This window comes from Leuciscus leuciscus (genome assembly GCF_965113295.1).
Source record: "Leuciscus leuciscus genome assembly, chromosome: 1".
Classification (NCBI taxonomy): domain Eukaryota; kingdom Metazoa; phylum Chordata; class Actinopteri; order Cypriniformes; family Leuciscidae; genus Leuciscus; species Leuciscus leuciscus.
The window spans coordinates 23,177,728-23,204,419 of NC_138725.1; the positions used below are offsets into that span (position 1 = coordinate 23,177,728).

The 26,692-nt window shown below is 37.6% G+C and overlaps 1 protein-coding gene across 1 annotated transcript in view; it reads left to right on the forward strand.

Moving 5' to 3' along the window:
• Window positions 1-26,692, forward strand: part of LOC309498564 (uncharacterized protein) — a 270,271-nt gene that overhangs the window by 234,254 nt on the left and 9,325 nt on the right. Inside the window, exon 6 of the mRNA XM_082169347.1 lies at window positions 15,464-15,817. Coding sequence (XP_082025473.1) covers window positions 15,464-15,817 — 354 coding nt within the window. The remainder of the gene's footprint in view (window positions 1-15,463; window positions 15,818-26,692) is intronic.

Consider the following 26,692-nt stretch of genomic DNA (forward strand, 5'->3'; position numbering starts at 1 on the left):
TGCATATGTGAAAGCACTACACACTGCAAATGGAGTATGTGTGAAACGGGCGTAAGGGTGGATTTCCTGCAGAGGTTCAAGCTGCAAGACTGCCGAATGACTAAAGAAACGTTGTCAGCAAGATGGTAGAAAACTGTACATTTCTTGTCTATTCCACCCACTGCTACTTATACCAACGACGGAAATAAGCGCAGTTACAATAGATTAATATGTGGGAGAGCGTTGCTATAGAGAGTGATGATATTGTATTGCAATATGTAGCACTTCAAAGTCAATACCAAATCACGTTAGTTGTAATTGAAAAGGTTTAATGATAAAATATGGTTATAGTTATACTTAAAATAGTTACAAAATAGATTTATGAGATGATGATAACTTATACCATTAATCTTAGCCAGCATGCACATGTTTCCTGAGAGAGAGAGAGAGAGAGAGAGAGAGAGAGAGAGAGAGAGAGAGAGAGAGAGAGAGAGAGAGAGCGCGAGTGAGAGAGAGAGAGAGAGAGAGAGACTTTGACTTTTAAAGCTCTTTTAATCAAACAACTAATTTAAAAACATTCTTTACAATTCACCAATTAAACAATAACTCTCCATGCTCATCTCTTATCACAAGAGCATTTTTCACACTCCACCTCACATAAAAAAAAAAAATGCATGTTATTTGTTAATTTATAGTATGCATATTCCATAACAACCCGGCCCTCTACAAGAATTTTAAACATTCCAAGCAAATCAGCATCTTCTCCTTCATTCTTACATGTATGGGATTTTAAAATAGACAGCTTTGCCTGTCCCACAAGAAAATTACCAAGTGTACATTGTACTTTCCATTCTTTCTTATACTTCACACCAAAAATGAACATATTTTTTGTAAACATAAAACCAAGCTTAGTAAATATTTTATCCAACAATTCAAACAAAGGAATTAATCTTGAACAATCACAAAAAAAAAAAAAAATGAAAAACAGTATCGAGAATATTGCAAAAAGGGCATGCAGATAAAACCATCTCATTAAATTTTGATACAAAACTATTAGTTGCCACAGCACAATGGAGTACTCTCCACTGGAGATCCCCAGACCTCTTAGGAATAGGGGGCTTATACAAACACCTCCATGATGGAGTTATTTCCGAAGAAATTGATAGATGTTCTCTCCATTTAGTATCAACACGTCTTTTCAATTGAGTATAAAACAAGGATTTCACACACATACAATATAATATCTTTTTGTCAACATTATGAAACAATACATCTTCAAATCTTTTCAATAAAGTATCATTTAAATCTTCATCCAAATCAAGACTTATGTTAACTCGAAGATCTGGAAAAATCATAGGCCTTTCATCATTCTCAATAAAATTGTTTACATAGGTCAAGAAAGACTGAGGAAAAGATTTTTTAAGATCTCCAATTATCCCTTCAACACATCTTTCTGATCTAAGCCCAACTCTATTAGCTATAGATTTCGCCGTATACCATTGACCCTTTGAAAAATCAATTAAATCTTTTACAGTAGCTATTCCTGTGTTTAAAAACTTGTCAATTACTGAACTCAGAATGGAAGAATTCCTTTTAAAGAGAGGATTAAAAAACAATGGTTCTAAAACACCATAATGTTTATCATCATCTCTAAATGTTTTAAACATTTGCCAGGCCTTTAATACAGTTACATAAAAGTTAGAAGAAGAAACACTTACTCTTGGATTTGGATTTTGGACAGATTTTTCAATTAGGAATAACTGCTTAGCTAATCCAACTCCCCCAATACTTTGTAAAACAGACAAACCTAATGCAATCCAGGGTATCTTATCTGATCAATATAATAGCCTTTGTAATGTTTGAAACCTCATTTTCTTAACTCTCGCCTCCAGATTTATAAGTCCTTGACCACCTTCTAAAACTGGGAGATACAAAACTCCAGGAGGAAGCCAATGATAACCATCCCAAAATAATTTAACAAAGACTTTTTGAATACCAGTCAATAACTCTTCAGGGGGATTCAACACTGTAAATATGTGCCACAACATTGAGGCTGCCAGATTATTAACGATTAAACATCTCCCTCTGAAAGATAACCTCGGGAGAATCCATCTCCACTTCTGTAGTTTCCCCACAGTTTTATCAACTAATCCTTCCCAATTATTTTTCATATAAGTATCAGATCCTAAATATACCCCAAGAACTTTAAAACCATCTTTGATCCATTCACATTGTTGTGGGATTGGAGGAGGATCTATATCCCTCCACTCGCCTAACAGAAGGGATGTACATTTATCCCAATTGATTCTAGCAGATGTAGCTTTTTGAAAAGTTTTCAAACTAGAAGTCAAAGCAGCCAAATCATCAATGTTCCTTATGAAAACAGTTATATCATCAGCATAAGCTGTGAGTTTTACAGGTGGGATCTCTGGAAAACCAGGAATACAGAATCCATATAGTCGTTTCCTCAAATGTGACAACAAAGGCTCAATAGAAATTGAATATAGAAGTCCTGAAAGAGGGCATCCTTGTCGTATACCTCTTGTTACTGCAAAAGGTCTAGTTAAACAACCATTAATCTTAAGCATACTAGATGTTTCACTGTAAAGCAGTTTAATACAAGAGACAAATTGTGGTCCAAAGCCAAAGGCCTTCAGAGTCTTTAGTAAATAAAAGTGATCCACTCTGTCAAAAGCTTTTTCTTGATCTAAAGATAAGAGTCCAATATCAATTTGATGTTTTTTAGCAACTGCAATAATGTCTCTTAGCAAAAACAAGTTGTCGAAAATTGTCCGCTCAGGGATACAGTATGACTGATCCTCGTGAATTATAGTTGCCATACATTTCTTCAACTTATTAGTTATAGCTTTTGGCAGTATCTTAAAATCAGTGCACAGCAATGACACAGGGCGCCAATTCTTCAAAAGTCCAAGATCTCCTTTCTTAGGGATTAATGTCAACACTGCCCTCCGACAGCTTAGGGGTAAAACACCTTGATTAAAGGACTCCAAAAAAACATCATACAAATCATGTCCAATCACATTCCAAAAGCTTTTAAAAAACTCAGCAGAGAGACCATCCACACCAGAAGATTTGCCACTGTTCAGCCCTTGCACAGCACTTGAAAGCTCATCAAAAGTCAAGAATTCTTCCAATTCCATCTTTTCTTCTTTAGACAACTGTGGAAGATCTAGAAGAAGTTCTTCAACTGCTACTTCATCACAAAATTCGGACTGATAAAGTTTTTCATAAAAAGAAATAGCAGAAACTATAATTTCTCGTTGATTGGTTATTTCTTTGCCATTATGAAGTTTCAGTTTGTGAAAAAATTTCTGCTCTTTAGATTTTTTCTCCAGTCCGAAAAAAAAAGCAGTTGGAGCATCCATTTCATTGCACTTCACATATCTTGTTCTGACAAGTGTCTCCTTCTCCTGCTCTTCCAATAAATCCTTCAAAAGGCCTTTGTTCTCTTTAATGATATCACCTCCTCCCTGATTGCGGAGGCTTTGTTGAAGAATTTCTTGCTCTATCATCTTCATCTTCACTTTCAAGTTCTCAGTATTATTTGCTGTGTATTGTTGACAAAAAACCTTTATCTGGACTTTTCCCAGATCCCACCATTGGCTTAGAGATGAATAACTACCTCTCTCTTCTCTCCAAGACTTCCACAAAAGACCAAAAGAGTGCACAAAGATGTGATCTTGAAGTAATGTATTATTAAAGTGCCACTGTGACTTATAGGATTTAGGTGACAAGACAGACATAGACATAGAGATATAATGATGATCTGATATAGATGTATGGGGAGATACGATTACAAAAAAATCTTCCTTTATTGCATTCCTCAATATAAAAACGATCCAATCTGGCAGCAGAAACCTTATTTGAATTAATTTTCAGCCAAGTATATTGTTTAACTTGAGGATAAACATCCCTCCACAAATCTACAAGACTATGGGGCGGTTTCCCTGACAGGGTTTAAATTAAGCCAGGAGTAGGCCTTAATCTAGAATAGTTAATCGTGTCTTAAAAAATGGCTTTCTGTAACACAGATTAAGTAAGGATTAGTTACACCTGGACTATGGAGTCCTGAACTAAAATAAGATTAATTTAAAACCAACTGTGCTAATCTGAATTAGCATGATAGAGGTTGCCTATAAAACATGGAATGAACCAAGAAAAGCTCAAAATTGCATGGAACTGAGAAGCAAATCCAAGGAAACAATGGAATCAGAAAAAGACGCAATCAAAAAAAAAAAAGACTAAACAAGAGCAAATTATTTTTAAGCAAGCTAAATAAGCTGCACACACCAGCTATGGAATAAAATAAAATAAATGCTGGAAGTCTGTTTGTAATATATATATATATATATATACACACACACTACCGTTCAAAAGGTTTGTGGTTTTTAAATGTTTTTAAAAGAAGTCTCTTCTGCTCACCAAGGCTGCATTTATTTGATAAAAAAAAAACAATAATAAAAAGAAAACAGTAATATTGTGAAATATTATGACAATTTAAAATGACTGTTTTCTATTTTAATATATTTTAAACTGTAATTTATTCTTGTGATCAAAGCTGAATTTTCAGCATCATTACTCCAGTTTTCAGTGTCACATGATCCTTCAGAAATCATTATAATATGATGATTTGATGCTCAAGAAACATTCATTATTATTATCAATGTTGAAAACAGTTGTGTACAATTTTTTTTCAAAATTCTTTGATGAATAGAAAGTTCAAAAGAACAGCATTTATTTAAAATAGAATATTTTCGAACATTATAAATGTCTTTACTGTAACTTTTGATCAGTTTAACTCATCCTTGATGAATTAAAGTATATTGATTTATTTCATTTCTTTCCCCCAAAAATAAAATTAAAATTCTTACTGACCCCAAACTTTTGAACGGTAGTGTGTATATGTGTGTGTGTGTGTGTGTGTGTGTGTGTGTGTGTGTGTGTGTGTGTGTGTGTGTGTGTGTGTGTGTGTGTGTGTGTGTGTGTGTGTGTGTGTGTGTGTATCCAAGTAGTACACATGTCCACTTTGAAACACAATGTTAATTTGAAGTTAAACCTGCCTCCTGGTAGGTTTAATTTAAGCCTCGATTTAGTCCTGGAGTAACTCTAGTCTTCCTCCAGGAAATCAGCTTATTAAACTCTGGACTAAACTAAATCTAGGACTATTTAAAGCCTTGACAGAGAAAGCAGATTTCTGTTAATCTGGTTTAAAGGGCAATTTTAGTCTAGGATTAGGCTTAATCTCTGTTCGGGAAACCGCCCCTATGTCTATTAATTAAAGATTTAAGAACATATGTTGAACCAAAATGAGGTTCTTCATGATTCCCATCCAATTTATGATCTACCGTACAATTAAAATCACCCCCTATAACAACAATCTTATCATCTGAACACTTCAACAATTCTTCAGAAAGTTTCAGAAAAAAATCACAGCGCTCGCTTCCTATATTAGGAGCATAGATGTTATAAAAAGAAAAACTATTATTGCCTATTATTAAATCAGCTCTAAGAAGGCGTCCTGGTATTATTTCTAAGAAAACTGGGTTATCTTTAACACACTTTGAGAATAAAAACGCAACACCAGCACTCACGTTCGTACCATGACTAAGACTAATATTGCCCTCCCATTCATTTATCCAATCTGTCTCATTACAGGCATCAGTATGAGTCTCTTGCAACAAAATTACATCTGATTTTTTAAGTTGTAAATACTTAAATAAAGTCACTCTCTTTCGTACATCCCTACATCCATTTATATTTAAGGATCCGATATTAAAGGATACCATCAGGATGAAAAAAGAGAAAATGAATAAATGCCAATATAGATGTAATTTCCAATACATAATAGGCTACCTCTTTAAGGACTTTTCTTTACTCTTTTTCTAACAGCACTTACAAACTTTTTTAAACGATAACGCTTAGGCTGATCTAATTCCTCAAGTGTTGCTTTCTTCATAGCCATAGCAGAATAATCAATAAAAAGCTTCAAATCAGGAAAATACGTTTCAATCTTTGGTTTTCTCTGTTTTTTTGTAGCATTCAAGAATTCATCCAGCTGTTCCAAACTATAATACCGGATCCTCTTTAATCGCCCAACAGTACTTCCCTGCGAATTGAATTCATCCAATTCATCAGTGATTAAGTCTGAACACTCACTATCTGAATCACTGTCAACATCCTGTGATATTGGTTCAGCATCATTTTGGGACATATCCCTATTTGATGCCTGCACCTCATCTAAGACATCCCTCACTTTAGACCCATCTTGTTCTCCAGATTGTTCTACCTCCTCCACAATCTCTACAGGGTCATTCGTTCCACTCTGTCTAGCATCAGGAATGATCGCATCCGTTTCTGTAATCTCAATATTGCCACTAGACATGTGCCGGTATTCGGTAATGCGATAAATCGCGGTAATGAATATGCACGATATTGTTATCGCGGGCACTTCAAAATACCGTGAAAAATAATAGATCCGAATTTAGATTTTTAGAACGCGCATTATAGCTTATTTTCCATCAACCGCTTAAACAAGCACTGCCTATGCTGCGCGAAACATGTGCGCACTCTGATGTAAACAATCGCCACGTGTATAAGCATGCGGCCGGTGCGCACTTCTAGTCTAATGTAAACAGTCCTCACATGGAGAAGCAGCATGGCGGAAGGAGGAACGCCGCCGCCGATCTATCCGGATCCATCCCGCTGCTAAAAGCAGAGCTGCCAACTCGACGCATTCAGCGCGAGACTCCTCACACGCTCACGCCACACATCCGTTTTCTCACGCAGAGAAAAATCGCGGAGCAAAGAGGACACGAAGACCGTCAAACAAGACAGAGCAGGTTATGAAACAGGAGAACAATTGTGTCACAGAACGTTACATTTAAACTATTTAATGACCAGCAGCATGTTAGATGACTAAAACATAAAGAGGAGTATTTTGCTGAATATGTGCACTGCACTTTTTTACATATTTATTATATTTTTACTTGTGTCATTACATAATTGTTATTATAATGAAAACCACATTATATTTGATTTAATTAGTTATTTGTAACCTTTAATAATACCAGCTGATAGGGCTCTATATGGTTACATAGCATTATGTGAGATATTTTTTTTCATGAGAAAAAAATAACATGTGGGCTATCTACTGTAGCCTTCCTAATATTTATCCAAAATAAGTCAATATTGAATCAAGATTTAACATGTGGGCTATCTACTGTAGCCTTCCTAATATTTATCCAAAATAAGTCAATATTGAATCAAGATTTAAATCAAATCCCAAGTATTGAATTGAAATCGTTAAATTTGTGTTAAGCAATACAAACAGTAGCCTACCAGTCATTGTACCATGTAATCATTGTAACATGATGTTGTCACTAAACTTAATAAAATTCAGTTTAGTTACCAAATGTTTTGACAATCACAATTACACCTTGTGATGCAAGTTTTATTAAATTTTTTACATCCCCCCCCCCCCCCCCCCAAATCCATCTGTTTCTCATGTGCAATTAAAATATCGTGATAATACCGTATACCATGATAAAAGATCACTCAATTAATCGCAGCATGAAAATGTGATACCGGCACATGCCTAATTGCCACCCTGAGGCAACTGTTTTCTCATTTCAGTAGACGCGTCAATTTCCGCATTCAAATCAACTGCAGCGCTTTCTGTAGTCGGTTTAACCAACTCGTTATTCTCCAAAACAATTGAATCTTGCACTGAACCATTCTTTGCGCTTTGAGCCTCTTTAACCACAGGACAACCTGTTTTAATATGGCCGTATTTTCCGCAAACAAAGCATTTCATAGTCTCAGTAGTGATAAAGATTGTATAGTCCTTACCAAACACTGTCAATTTAACAGACACATCAAGCATTTCAAATTCAGCGCTTAATATCATCAGAGCCTGACGTCTGAAAGACATGACATGTTTCAACTCCGGATTTTTCAGTCCTAGAGGAATCATTCTAATCTGCCCAACAATTTTCCATAACGAGCTAAGATAGACTCGAGCGCTTTATCAGAAATAAATGGAGGTACGTTTGACAACATCACTCTTTTAGAAAGACTAGACAAAGGTAAAATTGGAACAAATACATCAGTCAAACCACACTCCACCAATTGACTAACCATTTCGATTTCCTTCAGAAAAACGACAATTGCTTTATTCATTCTTGAAGCGGACATTATGTTTTGTGCACCTATTTCTCGACCAATAGCGACCAAAACACTCTCAATAGACACGGACTCATCTGACGGCATGCACTTGCACGTGTGCCGAGCAGACAAACAGAAAAATCCATCGGAATTTGAGCCCATCTTTATCAGATAAACTGACAAAAATAGCCACTATAACACCTTCTCCTCTAACTTACAGCAATATTCAAAATAAATAAATAAACTCAGAAAGGAAAAGTTTGACTCACTCAGCAACTCCACACACTCCTTGCTCACGCGCTCCCCACAAACACGCCGCACATGCGCACAGAGAGAGAGAGAGAGAGAGAGAGAGAGAGAGAGAGAGAGTGAGAGAGAGAGAGAGAGAGAGAGAGAGAGAGAGTGAGAGAGAGAGTGAGAGAGAGAGAGAGAGTGAGAGAGCCCTAAGAACTATTTTAGGCGGCGGAGCTGCAGTGAGTTGTTCAAAATCTTTCTTTTTAGTGAACTCTGTGTACACAATGTTCTCAATGCTGGAGTTCATGTGTAGAGCCCCTGGTGATACTTCCAGCAAAGTTTCATGTTGTGTCGAGCCTTGTTAGTGTTTTAAAAACAGCGATTTTTGATGCATAGTCGAGCCGCATTCACTCCCATTCAAAAGGCAATTTGACCGAAAACGTAAATACGGTCAAACTTAAAAGTGCCGTTTCCATTCTAATTATGCTTTTAGACTAAAGTTTGCTTCGGGTAGATTTGGGACTGTGTGTTATGGCAAGAACAGTAATAGTAAATGTGTTCTAGTGATGATGCGTCGGTCATGAACGATTCGATTATTTTGAACAAATCTTTAATATGACTCAGGACTACTGAGTTGTCACAGAGAGTGATTCGTTCATCTTGTGTCGACCGCGCATGCGCAAAATCCTATGGGTTCTGTACCGGAAAGAGAAATGATTAGTTCATCTCTTGAGTCTTCGGGTCTGATTCTTCTGAGTCTTTCGTTCTTTTGACACCTGACGCAGGGCTGGACTGGGACAGAAAATCGGCCCTGGCATTTTGGCCCAGACTGGCCCACTACATATGATCATAAACACCACCCATCTTTGCACGCCCTTGAATATGTTTTTGTTCAACTCCTATTCATTAAAACCACTAATGCCATGTAATGAGTGAGTATAAACGAGTGAGAGTTAACAGATGAAATAAGTACAAAATTGTAATTTATTAATACAATTGAACTATACTCCACAGTGATGCATCCAAAAAACAAGCTAAGCTGCATTGGCATAGCAATACTAGTGTTTCTCACAGGATTTTTGGTAAAACTGTGGTGGGTGGACCTCAGTCCTTCTAGGGGGGTTTGGGGGCATGCTCCCCCTAAGAAAATGTTGTGCATTTTAATGTTATATTCATAAATCTGGTGCAGTTTGAGGGTTCGAAATTAAAAGCTCCAACCCATATTCAGTGTGCAAATTAAACAAAGAAAAAATCAAACTTCTTTTAGTAACAGTGTCTGTCTATATTACACTACTACATAATAATAATTATAATATTAATCTCATGACAGTAGCCTAATAGCCATATATTGTAAAACAAATGCACTGAAAAATATAATAATTAGTTTTGTACTAATTTCTAAACTTGAAAGAGATAAGCACATGATCTTTTATTTTGACGGAAACTGCATCAAGCTTCTATTTTGGCGGAAACCATGGATAAAAACGCGTCTCTTTAAACTTCTAGTAAATTTCTTTAATCGTCAACTATGCAGATGTGGAAATAATGCTGAACTAGGTAATGGGTTCCTACACTCATAGCCAAAGTGTTTTGAACGAAGTTCTGCTTACCGCAGACTCTACCCTATCTCATCTCTCTCCTGATCCTCCTCACTTTCCTCCTCATCAGCCACGGGAGCTGATGAAGGTCATGCTGATGAAGAAAACATATTTTGACACATTTTACAGCGTCTGCTTGAAGGGCCTGTATCTATTTTTCACGCTATTTCTCTGCACATTCCTTGCGTTTCTTCTCCATGTCTCAGACTATTTTGACAGATACACACTGACACACTGCACGCTCACTCAAAGCCCAAAGGGGGAGGTGTTTAAAGATGTGATTGGACCAGCCCAGTGTCAATCAAGAAAACAACCAATGGGCCGCTGATCTACGCGTTTCATGGGCCGGTCTGGCCCACGCTTACTTTTTTTTGACCAATGCATTACACCGGCACTAACCCAGCGCCGTCAATTAAACAAAACAAAACGAAAGGGCCGCCGATGTACGAGTTTTATGGGCCGTAAAAAAAAAAAAAAAGTATAAGATGTATCGGCCCAAAAAGCACGTCGGCCCACCGGGCATTTGCCCGGTATGCCAGATTACCAGTCCAGCCCTGACCTGACGTGACAGCGCTGGACACATAAATGAGTTAATAATTCCCAAACTTTCTTATAAACAAGCGTGTAGTTTTATTAACAATTACATGCTGCGTTTTTGCTCTCAATCTCAATTTCTTATAGCTTTCTTATTTCTTTCAATTCAAATTTTTAGAATTTCTATCATGATGATTCTTCTCCATATGAACGTACCAAAAGAGTTGGTCATTTAAACTTTATCTATGATGGGGAAAATCACTTTGATAAATATACTACTACTACTAGATTCCCACTACTAATGTGATCAGATGATGTCATCTACTTGATGATGATGATAATGATATAGTCATCATGTAGTGCTCTGATCAGCTGACCTCTTCTAGACTGTCATGTGTTATTCATTTCATATAATTGATTAGAGTAAAACATATAGAAAACACTAAACATTTTGAACTACTGTTTCACTTTGATACACTCAAACCTCAAGAATCAGCACGTGAATCTCAATAACGGTGACGTGCTTCATAAAGAAAACCAGGGATGGGCAAACTCTGTCCTGGAGGGCCACTGTCCTGCAGAGTTTCTCTCCAACCCTGATAAACTCTCCTGTCTGTAGCTTTCTAGTAATCCTGGAGACATTGATTAGCTGTGTTTGATGAGGGTCCCAGATAGCAAGCAACCATCCAAACAATGTTAAATCAGTGTTAATGTGTCAATGTTACTGCATTGAATCAATATCACTTTTACACCCATAATGTTTTTTTTTTGTTGTTTTTTTTCATCCAAAAATCAATGATAATGGCATTGAATTTATGTTACAATGTGATGATGATGATTCAACATCATGCTTGCACTCTCAGAAAATAAAACACAACTATAACAGTATAACAGTGGCCCTCCAGGACCGAACCATAATTTGACTTTTCTTTAGTTAAAAACAAAAATGTTTCCTTCATATCAGTGCAATAAGATTTTGTGACTTTTTCTAAATTATCTATCTATTCACACAAAACTGGGCTTGATTCGGTTGTTCTGAAGGTTTTTTTTTTTTTTTTTAAGTCACACTCAAGACCTTTGAAATGAATGTCTTTGAAATGAAAATTGTTTCCATACATCAATGTACTAGAGCACAAATACAATGTGGAACGAACGTCACACACACACACACACACACACACACACACACACACACACACACACACACACACACACACACACACACACACACACACACACAGGTGTGACTGCAATAGAGAGCATTTTTATAGAAATTGGCAAATAAAATCTATAACTCCAACATAAATCTAAATATTCTCACACATAAATGAAGGCCTGGTACACAGTAAATTCCACAGTGTTAAATCAACACTGCTCAGAGCAAATATGGTCCCACTCTACAGAGTGTTAAAGTAACACTAAAGCGGTGTTAAAGTTAATGAGATAATTAAGTGATTAATTTAGTGATGATTGAACATTATTGAAGACACCTGCAGTTAACAAGCAGAATCACTGAAGGAGAAAAGCACAAATTGTAAGCCACCGTTATGGTGATGGGTGTTTGCTTTAGTTGGGCTCTTGACCCTTATATGTTTACTTTAGAGTTAGTTTGGCTGTTGTATCTGAGTTATAACTGCCAGATGAACAAAGAAAAAAAAAGTGATCTGATGGTGTTGGTTATATTATGAAATTTATCATTTGAACTTGATCACTGAACTCATTATGAATCTTATTTCTGACTTCGATTTATGTTGTTGGTTACAAAATAACTGTGAATCTGCATAAATATCCAGAATTTTTTATATAATATAAAGGATTTCTTAAAAGTTGTTTAAAACAAAAAAATATTTCCTTTAGGCACACACAGACGTCAAGATTCAGTCTATGCATCTCAACAATGGTGACGAGCAGAATATTCAATTAGGGAAAGTAAATTAAATAGACAATTCAGATCATAATTTATTCATACCGCAATGCATGATGGGAGCCATTAATGAGTTGTGATTGGTGGCAGCCACTGCAACATGCTTTATTATTGTCACCATTGTTGAGATTCACAGGCTGATTATTGATGTCTGTGTTTCTAAATAAATTAATTTGAAAGTGTTTTGATCAGAACAATGTTTATGAAATATTTTGGATTATAAGTAAAGTATTGATAATCATATGCTGTTAAAATCACAAAGCTGCTGGTAACAAGATAAACCAAACTATCTCAATAAGTTTCATTTTTCAGATCACAGCATGATTATGTCAAAACATAACCAACACTATCAGATCACACTTTTACTTTGTTCATTTGACTGTTATACATCAATAACAGCAGACAAACAACAGTAAAATTTAAAGTAAACATATAAGGGTCAAGAGCCCAACTAAAGCAAACACCCATCACCATAATGGTAACTTACAATTTATGATTTTCTCCTTCAGTGATTCTGCTTGTTAACATCAGGTGTCTTCAATAATGCTCAATCATCACTAAATTAATCACTTAATTATCTCATTAACTTTAACACCGCTTTAGTGTTACTTTAACACTCTGTAGAGTGGGACCATATTTGCTCTGAGCAGTGTTGATTTAACACTGTGGAATTTACTGTGTACTAGAACAAAAAAGCAATGTGGAATGAACATGATCACACACACATGCACATGCATGCGCACACACACACATTTTTACTTTCATGTACTAAAATGTACTAAAATGTGTTTCTTATTCTAAAGTTCATTTTATACATTTGGATTATTGAAATAAATAATATGTAACTGCATTCAAGTCTTTTCTTTTAGTGTCATTACTGCAAATTTATGTGGCATTATTGCAAAAAAACAAAAGAGACATCTTCAAAAGATCTTCAAAAGACCTCAAATAACAACAAAAAATACTGATTTCATGTATTTTAAAATGTTTAAATATATATATCCATAACAAAAGCTGTTATAAGAGCAGTCAGTCACATCCAAAAATAAATGAATGGATCTCTATGGCGCCTCTGCTGGAAGTGTATGGTAATTACACTTTTTGGCAAAACTATATTATCTGCAAAACAAATTCTAACCAGCAGATGAAGAATTATGCATCTCACACCGAGATCAATATCCAGAAACAACTCATATTTAATTTCGATCATCATTAATTATATATATTTTTTTTTTATAAAAAGGTAATATTTCATATGCATGCTAATGGTGTAGCTGAGCTATTTTGCAGTAAATAGGTACAAAAGTACTTCAAATCTCCCAAGCATTAATGTATAGATGAGAAGTAAACCAAATTTTTTTTTATATAATATGTGTATTATTAAAAATGTAAAAAAAAATATATAATAATACAATCACTCTATACATTTTTGGTGTCATATTGACCCCAAATGCACTGAGTGTAAACAGGATACTAGAGACATATGAGGAAAAGATGGTTCAGTCCTGTGTCTGCTGGGAAACTTCCCAATAAAACTGTATAAGAATGTTTAGAGAGTGTTATCCTTCCTTTTAGGAGAACATTCTGGTAACAAACATAAAATTATCTACAGAAAACATTACAAGAACAAAACATAATGCTCTCAAAACATTCATAGAACAACAACATTTCTATCTGGGATGAGCTCATATTGTCAAGTCAAGTCACCTTCATTTATATAGAGCTTTTAACAATATTGATATCGAGATCATAGTATGAGCACACAGTGAATGCGCTGTGAGTAAAAGAACTACAAATAACCTTTATCTTTTTTGTTTGTTTGTTTTGTTGTACTGGTGGTGTAAAGGAAAACAAATATAGATTCTCCTAGTGCATGTTTAATCATATTGTATTAAATGATTTGTTAATGCATTATTGTGTCATGACTTTACTTGAGAGGACCCTAATCATGATCAAATTCACTGTTAACTACTTCCCAAACTCAGCTCATGATTGATCATAAACTTACTATCAAACACACAACGAGTGTTCAGCTCAGTGAAGTGATGTTGTGTTGTCAGAGAACAGAAGTACAGTATCATCACGACTGTGTCTGGATGGAGAGTGAACTACTGATCCCAGCAAACCTTCCCTGAGTTTTGCTCCTTCCTTTGGGAACTGTTCCACAAATATTCTTTGTGGGTTTTGAATTGTTATTTTGTATTTAGCTGTGCATAAGTCACAGTAGGGTGAGTTTGAAGGAAAGAGAGAAACACAGAACAGATAAAGAGCTTTTAAGGGCAGTTATTAGTGTATTTTCTACGGTTGAAGAGGAGGATCAACTAATCCTGTTCCGTCCAGTAATGTTTATGACAAAGCTGACATCAAGAGTTCAAGATATGATGATATTACATTATTTACATTTGTTTCAAACTCAGGGTATTTCTTATTCCTTCTTAAAGAGGCGTTTGATTTGGTTTATCCATAAATGTTTATTAATGCATTAACTATCAAACACAGGAAAAAGACTGTATGATTTGATTCTTCTGGTTTTTATGCTGGTATGGTTTATATTTATTAATATCATAATGATCACTGAGATATACTGTGTTTCAGGTATCAGTGGAGTGGAGGATCATGTGTTCATCAGTTCTGGTGAAAATGTGCGTCTGTCCTGTAATAATGCTCTTCCTGACTGCAAATCTAAAACTACATGGAACTACAGCAGAGATTCAGAGACCGCAGTTGACCTGATTACTGGAGGGATAAAGAAGAAAGACACAGAGAGACATGAGAGACTGAGTCTGGAGTCTGACTGCTCTCTGAACATCAAGAACGTCACAGAAGAAGATTATGGATTATACATCTGCCAACAATATGTGAACGGACAGAAACAAAGACCTGATGCACGTGTTCTTCTGCATGTTCTTCATGGTAAGTTTATGATTATCTTGTCAATTTAAAAAGGGCAGATTCTCCCTTTAAACTCAGATGATGATTGAAGAGTCTGTGATTTGTGTCTTGTGTTCAGTTTCAGTGTCTCCATCATCATCATCATCATCATCATCTTCATCCTCACAGACTGAGATCAGTCCAGGCCGCTCTGTGACTCTCTCCTGTCAGTTGTATTCAGAGACTGGATTCTCCTGTGATGATCGGGTCAGTTCTGAGGGATTTGAGCTGTTGTGGGTGAATCAGACTGGTGTTGATCTGAAGACAGACTCCAGATATCAGATATTATCATCATCATCATCAGATCAATATCACTGTATCATCACTCTGACTACAACACTCCTGAATGAAGATAACAACAGAGAGTGGAGATGTCAGCTTACTCTCAGAAATCAAGTCAAGACCTCAGTCAGATACACTGTCAAGTATTCAGGTGAGAAAACACTCTTTTCAAACAGATTTGTCAAAACTTTCACACACTGGCTCTACTCTTCCTGATGGCTTCATACGTTTGGCAATTGTAAAATATTAGTGGTCAAAGTCATAAACTGCATAAAAATCCTTATAATTCCCAATATTGACCTCCTATGGGTCATACTAGGCTAAAATAGACTCTTCTGATTTATGCAATATTTCATGTATGACCCATGAGGGACGTCAATATTGGGAATTATAAGGATTTATGCAGTTTGAGGAATTCTAAGGCTTAATAATGTCATTGATTCAGGAAAGCTGAAGGTTTATGGGAAGCAGCTCACTGTGTTTCACTCTGTTTTGTCTCTATTCTCTTAATGAGTAATGGGTGTGTTTTGGGCGTAACGTGAAATAAACCAATCAGAGTCTCATCTCCCTTTAAAAGCCAGTTGTGGATTCGCTATTAACATGACAGAATTTGCAAGCGTAAACACTGAACGCTTCTCTAGCGAGGGAACGGATCTGCTCGTGTGTGAGTTTAAAGTTGTGTGTGTGTGTGTGTGTGTGTGGTTAAAGGGACAATCTACAGGACAAGCCGGATTCACAATATCTTTATGTACACAATAATAATCTTTTACATTATATTATATTTGGCATGTTTGTGTGCTGCTGCGTCCCTGTGTGTGTAATGAGCAGAGTGTGTGTAATGAGCAGAGTGTATGTAATGAGCAGAGTGTGTGTAATGAGCCGAGTGTGTGTAATAAGCAGAGTGTGTGTAATGAGCAGAGTGTGTGTAATGAGCCGAGTGTGTGTAATAAGCAGAGTGTGTGTAATGAGCAGAGTGTGTGTAATGAGCCGAGTGTGTGTAATAAGCAGAGTGTGTGTAATGAGCAGAGTGTGTGTAATGAGCAGAGTGTGTGTAATGAGCAAAGTGTGTGTAAAATGAGCAGAGTGTGTGTAATAAGCAGAGTGTGTGTAATGAGCAGAATGTGTGTAATGAGCAGAGTGTGTGTAATGAGCAGAGCAGAGTGTGTGTAATAAGCAGAGTGTGTGTAATGAGCAGAATGTGTGTAATGAGCAGAGTGTGTGTAATGAGCAGAGCAGAGTGTGTGTAATAAGCAGAGTGTGTGTAATGAGCAGAGCAGAGTGTGTGTAATAAGCAGAGTGTGTGTAATGAGCAGAGTGTGTGTAATGAGCAGAGTGTGTATAATGAGCAGAGCAGAGTGTGTGTAATGAGCAGAGTGTGTGTAATGAGCGGAGCAGAGTGTGTGTAATAAGCAGAGTGTGTGTAATGAGCAGAGTGTGTGTAATGAGCAGAGTGTGTGTAATGAGCAGAGTGTGTGTAATAAGCAGTGTGTGTAATGAGCGGAGCAGAGTGTGTGTAATAAGCAGAGTGTGTGTAATGAGCAGAGTGTGTGTAATGAGCAGAGTGTGTGTAATGAGCAGAGTGTGTGTAATGAGCGGAGCAGAGTGTGTGTAATAAGCAGAGTGTGTGTAATGAGCAGAGTGTGTGTAATAAGCAGAGTGTGTGTAATGAGCAGAGCAGAGTGTGAGCAGAGTGTGTGTAATGAGCAGAGCAGAGTGTGTGTAATAAGCAGAGTGTGTGTAATGAGCAGAGCAGAGTGTGTGTAATGAGCAGGGCAGAGTGTGTGTATTGAGCAGAGTGTGTGTAATGAGCAGAGTGTGTGTAATAAGCAGAGTGTGTGTAATGAGCAGAGTGTGTGTAATGAGCAGAGTGTGTGTAATGAGCAGAGTGTGTGTAATGAGCGGAGCAGAGTGTGTGTAATAAGCAGAGTGTGTGTAATGAGCAGAATGTGTGTAATGAGCAGAGTGTGTGTAATGAGCAGAGCAGAGTGTGTGTAATGAGCAGAGCAGAGTGTGTGTAATGAGCAGAGCAGAGTGTGTGTAATGAGCAGGGCAGAGTGTGTGTATTGAGCAGAGTGTGTGTAATGAGCAGAGTGTGTGTAATAAGCAGAGTGTGTGTAATGAGCAGAGTGTGTGTAATGAGCAGAGTGTGTGTAATGAGCAGAGTGTGTGTAATGAGCGGAGCAGAGTGTGTGTAATAAGCAGAGTGTGTGTAATGAGCAGAATGTGTGTAATGAGCAGAGTGTGTGTAATGAGCAGAGCAGAGTGTGTGTATTGATCAGAGTGTGTATTGTGTGTATTGAGCAGAGTGTGTGTAATGAGCAGAGTGTGTGTAATGAGCAGAGTGTGTGTAATGAGCAGAGTGTGTCTCGCCTGGCGCTGTATTGCGTGAGGATTTATTACCCATATAGCAGTTTGTAAAATGAATGCCTTGACATTGTGTTCATGCATTAAAATAATATGACATATTTCTATTTCCATTTTGTTTTTAACAGTTGTAACATCAACTACAGAAACAACACTTACTCCAGATACCACAGCAAACTCTCTGAATCCAGGTGTGTGTGAACATCATCCTCATTTGACCGACTCATGGAGTTTTCTAGAATCAGTTTCTGAATCCTCTCTGGATTACACTTTCCGTGTTGTCAGTCGGGTTTTGTTTTTGGCCTGTGTGACTCCGCCCACTGCCAGTTCAGCCAATAGTATTCCCACACCCCGGGATGCCAGATAGCAGGAAAACACAGCGTATCGCAGCCATCAAACAAACTGGGTCAGAGATTGCAGATTCTACACAACCTAAACAGCCTTGATATCCATCTAAACATCTCTATGAACAAGAGCTTATTAAAACACGGATAAGTCAACGTAAGTCTCCTCGGCTTTCATTGTCAATTGCGCTCGTTCTGTTGCGTGTCCTCAAACTGGCAACCGGCGTAAGCATCGAGTCTGAGGAGGCGTGGAAACAACGATATCTGATATTTTGAGCATAAGGCATCCCATGTTAGTGTGAGCAGCTTTCAGCACTGATACTGTAGCTCTGGACTACAGCACTTTGTAAAATAAATGCCTTGATATTGTGTTCATGCATTAAAATATGACATATTTCTATTTCCATTTTGTTTTTAACAGTTGTAACATCAACTACAGAAACAACTCCAGATACCACACCAAACCCTCCGATTCCAGGTGTGTATGAACATCATCCTCATCATCAACGACTCGTTGTTCGAACTGCCGATCACAGATTTTGACTCAAGCCATGTTTAATTTGTAATCTACATCACTTTCTAATTCCATTCTCTTGTACATCACCAACAACCCATAAACATGAAAACTAATACCGTAATGTAAAAAGTAACTGTCATTAAATGTCAGACACATCATTCTCATCCAGACAATCCTAAACAATCATGTCACATTCATATAGTGAACATATGAGGTACAGTCTGTTAGTGTACAGATGGCTTTTAATACATATCAATTTCTATAAAATCATCATCACAAGCATCAATTTACATGGTAAATAAGGATAATTATGCTATTAAATATGCCATTTTTATGTATTTGGTTAAACACAGTAATATAGTCCTGCTAATGGTGTCTCTCTATACTCTCTCTCTCAGTGACTGTGATTGTTGTTGCCGCTTCATTCGCTCTTCTCCTTCTGGCTCTTATTCTCTGGGTGATTCGTAAAAAAAGAGCAGGTGAGTTTTTCATATTTTGTAACAACAGACAAAAACATCTGATAAAATAAATATGTAATTTAGACAAACTTCTTTCTCTAAAAGTGAAGAGAAATCAATGAGTTACAAAAATAATGTTTCTATTCTACAGCACTAGATTCTTCTAGACTCTTTTAAAAACTGATTGTCATCTGCATTAGAGACTGTGTGTGTGTTTGATCATAAACTTTCCCGTGACATTATGTTTCAGGCAACAGAAGAGGGACTGGTGACTCTGTGGTAAGTATTGCAGGTTGATCCATGAGTTATTAATGTTCATAAGGACTGACCCTGAAATATGACACTCTTATTACTCAGATTATAAAATGTCAGGGTTCTCATCAGACAGTTCTGTCAGTCTTGTCTTAGTTTAATGTGTCTCTGTCTGTGTTGTGTTTGAGCACATGGCTCTGTCTCTATTTGTGTTGGTCATATGTGTTCCTCTTGTCCCGCCTCCTAGTTTCCAGTGACCACGCCCTCTTGTTAAGTTGTTGATGTGTTCTAACGACACAGTAAAAAAATAAATAATGCATTTTGCCTATCCGTTTACACGACAACTGCGTTTTTGCAGAAAAAAACAACTTTTTGTTGTTATTATTGCAACTGTGTTTTTTCCTGAAAACGCAAAGTTTTGAAAAACACGTCTGAATGCAATGTTAGTTTCACTTCTGTCTCCTGAGATTCCTTCATCTGATCGAGTTTTGAAGGCAACACAGATCTATCCTTCACTGCCTTTGATATCCCACAATCCTGTGCTTTCCATTCTGTGACAGTTGAGCTAGAAAAATAAAGATGGCGTCTGAAAGTTGCGGCTGTTTGTGTGTAAATTGTAAACATTTTCCATTTGTGATGTAATTTATAGCGATAAATTACTATTGGTGTCATTAAATATTCACTTAGTTTTCACCAAAGCTTGCTCTCTGTTTTCCCTCATGTTTTGTCAGTTCGTTGTAATTGAGAGGCTGTTCACACGACACCGTTTTCAACCAAAAACGTAAAACCTTTTATGCGTTTTGGCCGTTCATTTACACGACAATGGTGTTTTAGGTCCCTGAAAACGGAAAGTTTTGAAAACGGGTTTCAAAGTGCAAGTTTTTGAAAACGCTCTCTGTGTAAACAACAAAAACGTGAATCTCTGAAGATGATGACATCATGCACATGCGTATTACGTGTTCAGTCTATAGTGTTTCATCACCACCTGGCAGCAGAATACAGCGTTTTCAGTCGTTTTCGCGGATCTGTGTGAATGGGGATTGTTTTGACAACGGTGTCGTCTGTACGCGGAAAACATTTTAAGCATATCGTTTTCGTGTAAACGTACCCTGAGGGTCCTATTTTAACGATCTGAAACGCAAGTAACTTTGTGGGCGGGTCTTAAATGACTCTTGCGTCCGACGCAAATCTAAAATGGGTTGGTCTGAAGTAGCTTCATTATTCATAGGTGTGGTTTGGGCGTAACGTGAAATAAATCAATCAGAGCGACATCTCACATTCCCTTTAAGAGCAGGTGCGCTTGTTCCATGGCGGATGCTATTATAACGGCGGATTTGCCAGACGCACGCCAGGAGCGGTTCACAGCCGAGGAGAGCAACGTTCTCGTCAGGGCCGTAAAACACAGAGAAGTGACATTGTATGGGGATGGAGAAACCCACCCAAATTAGCTTTGGTTAAACAGGCGTATAATAATTTGGGTAAATGTGTAAGCTAGATTTATGCCTATTTTTTTACATCTTAATGGACACCACAATGATTGTATGGTTTTCTAAAAATGCGAACTGCTGCGTCTGTGTGTAGATAAGATAAGCACACGCTACATTGATTATGACCAAGCATGCACCCTTAAAATAGCATATGAATAACATGCGCAATTCGCCACTGACTTTAGACTAGGTTTTTCCTGGTTAGTGGCGGAATTGTTTTCTAAACCTGCAAAATAGCACCAGGGAACGTTTGGGCCGGAACACGCCTCCTCTTAGCGCTGAACCGCCCCCGGGAGCACAAGTTCATTTCCTAATTCTGTGTCTGTGAAGGGGAAAGTCCGCTGTGCGTCGGGTGCAAAATAGGAATGATACATGCGTCGGTGTACAAAGTCAATTGTGCTGGGTGCAAGATAGGGCCCTGAGTGTGTTGTGCTCCCTGTTACTAAATGCTGATTCCACCCTCACGCTCCATCATGGCGAAGACCATAATAGACAAAAAGTAAAATATTATTGATGGATGGCATTTAATAGCTTGATTTTTTTCATATTTCCATTGATGTTTAGGAGCAGACAGATGATGTGACTTATACTGAAGTCACTGCGTACAGTAAAAAACGAGGCAAAAAGAACAAGGTGAGCGAACACTTCCTTGATGTTGTCCAGCTTCTCTCAACATGATAGTTTGTATTTTCCTCTTAAATGCAGTTCTTCTTGATTTGTGTGATTATATGCAGTTCTTCATGAATTGAGCTCAAACAACATGCTGTAATAATTGTGGGTTGAAACAACTGTGATGTTCATTCAGGTTCGCTGTGATGATAAAGTGACTTATGCTTCCATCAGAGGAGCAAAAGCTGGAGCTCAGGAGAACTGCAGTCAACTTTATGAATATCAATCTAATATAACTCAATCCTAATGGGTTCATTCATTGTTAATACTTTCAATGTCTTTTACTTGTTAACAAACAAACTGTAACAGATTGTTGTCGTTTGTCCTCTTTGTGTTCTGGCTTTGAGTTCTAGTGCTTCCAGAACTGTTTTAATAACCTTTGGTCTAGTTTTAATTTAGCAATGTGGAACTAGTGTGACTACATACTTTCAGGAGTATTTTCAGCGCGATGAACTCACTGTTGAGGTTTGGAAGAGTTTATTCATTTATTAGAGAAACACGTGTGGTTAAAGAAGAAAGAAAGAAGAGGAACTGACATCTTAACCCACACAGATCTGATCATCTCTGAACCCAGTTTGGACTGAACCTGGTCAAACAAAAATAACTTATTTAATGGATAAATACAAGTATTAGTCTGGTACCTTTTATTGAATGCTGAATAAGATAAAACATTTTAAAATGTACTTCTTATTTAGTCCCATAAGTACATACAAACAGGTATTTGTACATAATGGAATTAATAACCTTATGAATATTGCAATATTAAAAAACAGGCATTAAAAACATGTTAAGGAATACATAAAGGATCTGCAATATATATATATATATATATATATATTAGCAGGTTCAGTCCAAACTGGGTTCAGAGATGACCAGTTCTGTGTGGGTTAAGATGTCAGTTCCTCTTCTTTCTTTCTTCTTTAACCACACGTGTTTCTCTAATAAACTAATAAACTCTTCCAAACCTCAACAGTGAGTTCATCGCTCTGAAAATACTCATGAAAGCTTTAGCATAAAGTTCTGCCGGGAAGACTTAACCCTTAAAGACCTAGAACATTTTTGGGGCGCCTGACTCACCTGTACTTTTCTTTGTTTTTCTAACCCATTCTAGCAGCAAGCATCAAGTGCCATATATCATTTTAAACAGGAGAACCTAAAGTTTCCAGCTAGCTCATTTAAAGTCCCAGTTTTACATTTCTTTTGTCAGAGAATTTATGAAATTAACAGGATTTTAAGAAAAACGGCAGCAAAAAATGTGGTGTTTTCAGTGTGAACTCAAACAGAACTTCCTGAAGTTTTGTTTTTTTCTTTTAGAAAGTTAGACTTGGTTGTTTTAGACTTCCAGATGAAATTTTGTCTACATGTAACAATCCCTCAGCAAGTTATAGCCATTTATTATAATATTACTCTAGGCGTTTTTGAGTAAAAACAGGTGTATTACATTTTCTGACAATGTAGATGTGTCCAAATAAGTTCAGGAAGTAAAGTAAATAGAAAAGTTGTTATATTACAACAGAACACTGAAGCAAACATTTTTCTTCAGACAATTATATTATAATTTGAACATGAACAACAAATGCAAACAATATAACAAGTAATGACAACTGTGCAATATAAATACTAACAATACAATATACAGAGTGTAAATGAACAAATGGTTCAAATAATCTTCACAAACTAAATACCAAAAGAAATAAACAGTGCAAATGAAGAAATGGTTCATTGATGGTAATATACTGAGTGCTAATGAACAAATAGTGCAAATAATCTTCACAAGCTAAATATAAATAAACAGTGCAAATGATTCAAACAATCTTCTGAATCGGAAGGTTTCACCAGGTCTAACGACTCGTTTAAAAAAATCAATTCTAACACATCCTCCGATTTGTACTGCTGTTTTTTTTACATACTCATGCTCTTTCGTGTTTTATGCTCTTTCATGTTTTGCGCTCTTTCATGTTTTGCGCTATGGTCAAAAACTTTGCATCCGTTAGTTTTCATGCGTAGTTTTCAATGCATTGCGTTTGTTAAAAATGTATAAAGAAACGTGATTGGTTGTTAAAATCACCAATCACTATGTTTGTTGGTTGAGTTGATGACCGTTTGGACGAATCTGGGCATGGGGGTGGGACTAAGCATCAACAATCGTTCCTGTTTGGCTCAGAGAAAGAAACCACATGTGTTTCCTTGACGAATCACTGCTGCAGATTTTGATGACGCAATCACCGGCACTACGGAGCCACTGAATGACCAATAGAGACACCCGTGATAACACAGGAAAGCTGAGAATCTCATCTTTACGGTGCATTTTAAAGCATACAGATTGGATTAGCGACTCAAAAGTTATTAAACATTTTAGAACGATAGTTATTTTATGCCGCGGGCGGCCGTATCGGTCTTTAAGGGTTAATTGTTACGTCACTTTACCTTTCATCTATCCAATCACATTCTAACACTCGTGGTATAAAAGATCGGTACTTACTCATGTTTGAGTTTGCAGATGCTGACGCTCCAATTCACCACCATCCTCCCCACCACCTCCAAGTCGAATCATTCCCTCCATCCTCCCCACCACCACCACCAGGATGGTCCCTTCCATACCTCATAGGGGGTCGGCTGCGCCCCTGCCTTGATCTTCAGGCAGGATATGTGTGGCATGCAGCGGTATAGGATTTCAATACGTTACTTTGCTTATGGTAATAATTGTCGACTACGCCACCCTGAATAAATCAGGGAATATCTAAATAACCCAGCAATTAGCATTAGGTCCCACAGGTTCGTGTGTGTCAGGGAGGTTAGAGACAAGAGTACAACTAAATTACAAAAAGGTCTTTTATTGACATACAAAAATAGTTAAAAACAGTATATTTTCTTAAAACAATGCACAAATGTCAAAGCACAAAAACAGGTGCTCACAGGGGGGCAATATGAATGGCACACACCAACATAGTCCTCTACCCACGAGGGTAGGAGGAGTTTCAATCAAACAAAAAGTAAAACAAAACAACCAGGCTGAGTCTACCGGCGGAAGGACCACTTAATGGCTTTTCCAAAAGCGTAATTCTACTCACACACACCGTGCACTTGGATCATACACACAACCACTCCAAAAGTGTCACCCACTGCAACACTACCACCACCACAATGCACTCGAAGGTCCTCCCACATGGTCACCTCAGTTCCTGGGAGAAAACAAGATAAACAGCTGAGTTTGGTAAAACCCAAAAATAAATAGCCAAAAGAAAATATAATAATCAAGGTCAGCAACGACACACAAGTAAATAACAGAAACAAAATCTAAACAAAATACACACAGCTGAACTAAAGACACGGAAAAGAATAACAGCAGATAGAGCTGGTGCAGCACACACACATACACACACTGGTTCTCGTACAAATAACAGTCAATTATTATTGATCATAACTTTTCTATCACACTAAAAAAGGAAAGGAAGTAGACGATACAAATCCTGTGCCCTTATGAATTCCCGCCGGTGCGATCAGCGCGACACGGAGGGCAGCGCACGCACCGTGGTTATCCGGGTGGACTCAAGTTCATAGGAACACGGAAGAACGAGAGGGAGATTGTGCAGGTAACCAGCAAAATGGTCCCGAGGACGAAAGGGAGGATCCACGCCTCACGGACGCCTTAAAGGAACACTCCACCGTTTTTTTAAATAGGGCTTATTCACCTTCTTTCCTACATTTAGATAGGTGGGCAAATGCTTTTTTGTCTCAGTGCATGCATTGTTTTAGTTTGACAGGGTCGGCGCTAGCTTAGCTTAGCACAATGAATGGAATCCTTTGTTGCCAGCTAGCATGGCCTGAGTAAAAGTGATAAAAAAAACAAAAAAAAACACCTAATTACTTCTTGTGGCCTGCGTATTCACAACGAGTACAAATAGCAATGCAGATTAACACTAGGAGATTTCCTAGGCAGATATTGACTTGGGACTATATTAGGGGGAAGCACAGGCGAAGCACTGCTGCTTAGGCGAAGCACTGCTACTTGGGCGCAGAGATATCACGCAACACATGAAATGTCAACATACCGGCGTGAATAGTAGCTGGCTATTTTTCCTACACTACATGAATGGCAATGAAAATGGCTAATTTTGTGAGAGACGAAGAAGATGAGCTGCGTGCTTTGGAAATAGAATGACAGGAGGAGGAGATTGCGATCGCTCAACAGCCTGAGGACGTGAGGATGAGAGCCACCACGAACTGGTGGTGTGAATGTGGGGGAATATGCCAATCTATCCCGACTGAAATAGTGTCTGAGCTGTAGAGAGTGGGACATTTTTTGCCATCGATGACCAGGCTCAGCGCGTCAGATCAAGATGAGCGTGCCGGCAGTTGTCTCACAGCTACCGAGGATTTCACGGCGTTGATCCATCCTGCAGTAACTTTTACTCTATTTTTTTTCCCGGTGTGATAAAGTGAACTGGAAAAAAAGCCCCACGCCGAATGGACCAAATGGACAACTGTCCACAGAGTAAGTGATTATTTTAAACATGACGCATGTATAGATCGAAAAGTAAATGTGGATAGGAGCAGGCTTCACTCAATGTGTACACTTGTCAATTTTAAGAGTGCTGGCCTAGATAATTATAATACATGAAGTGGGAGAGAGGCCGCACTATGCTTAAATATATTTTTATTTTTATTTTTTGTTGCACAGACGCGCCGAAACGCGTATGCCGAAACGCATTCCATTCATTGTGCTAAGCTAAGCTAGCGCCGACCCTGTCAAACTAAAACAACGCATGCACTGAGACAAAAATGCATTTGCCCACCTATCTAAATGTAGGAAAGAAGGTGAATAAGCCCTATTTCAAAAAACGGTGGAGTGTTCCTTTAAAGAGAAGCAGCATGATGTTAGTGCCTTTCTTTCCACTACAATCTTCCAGCCATCTTACATGACACTTACCAAAA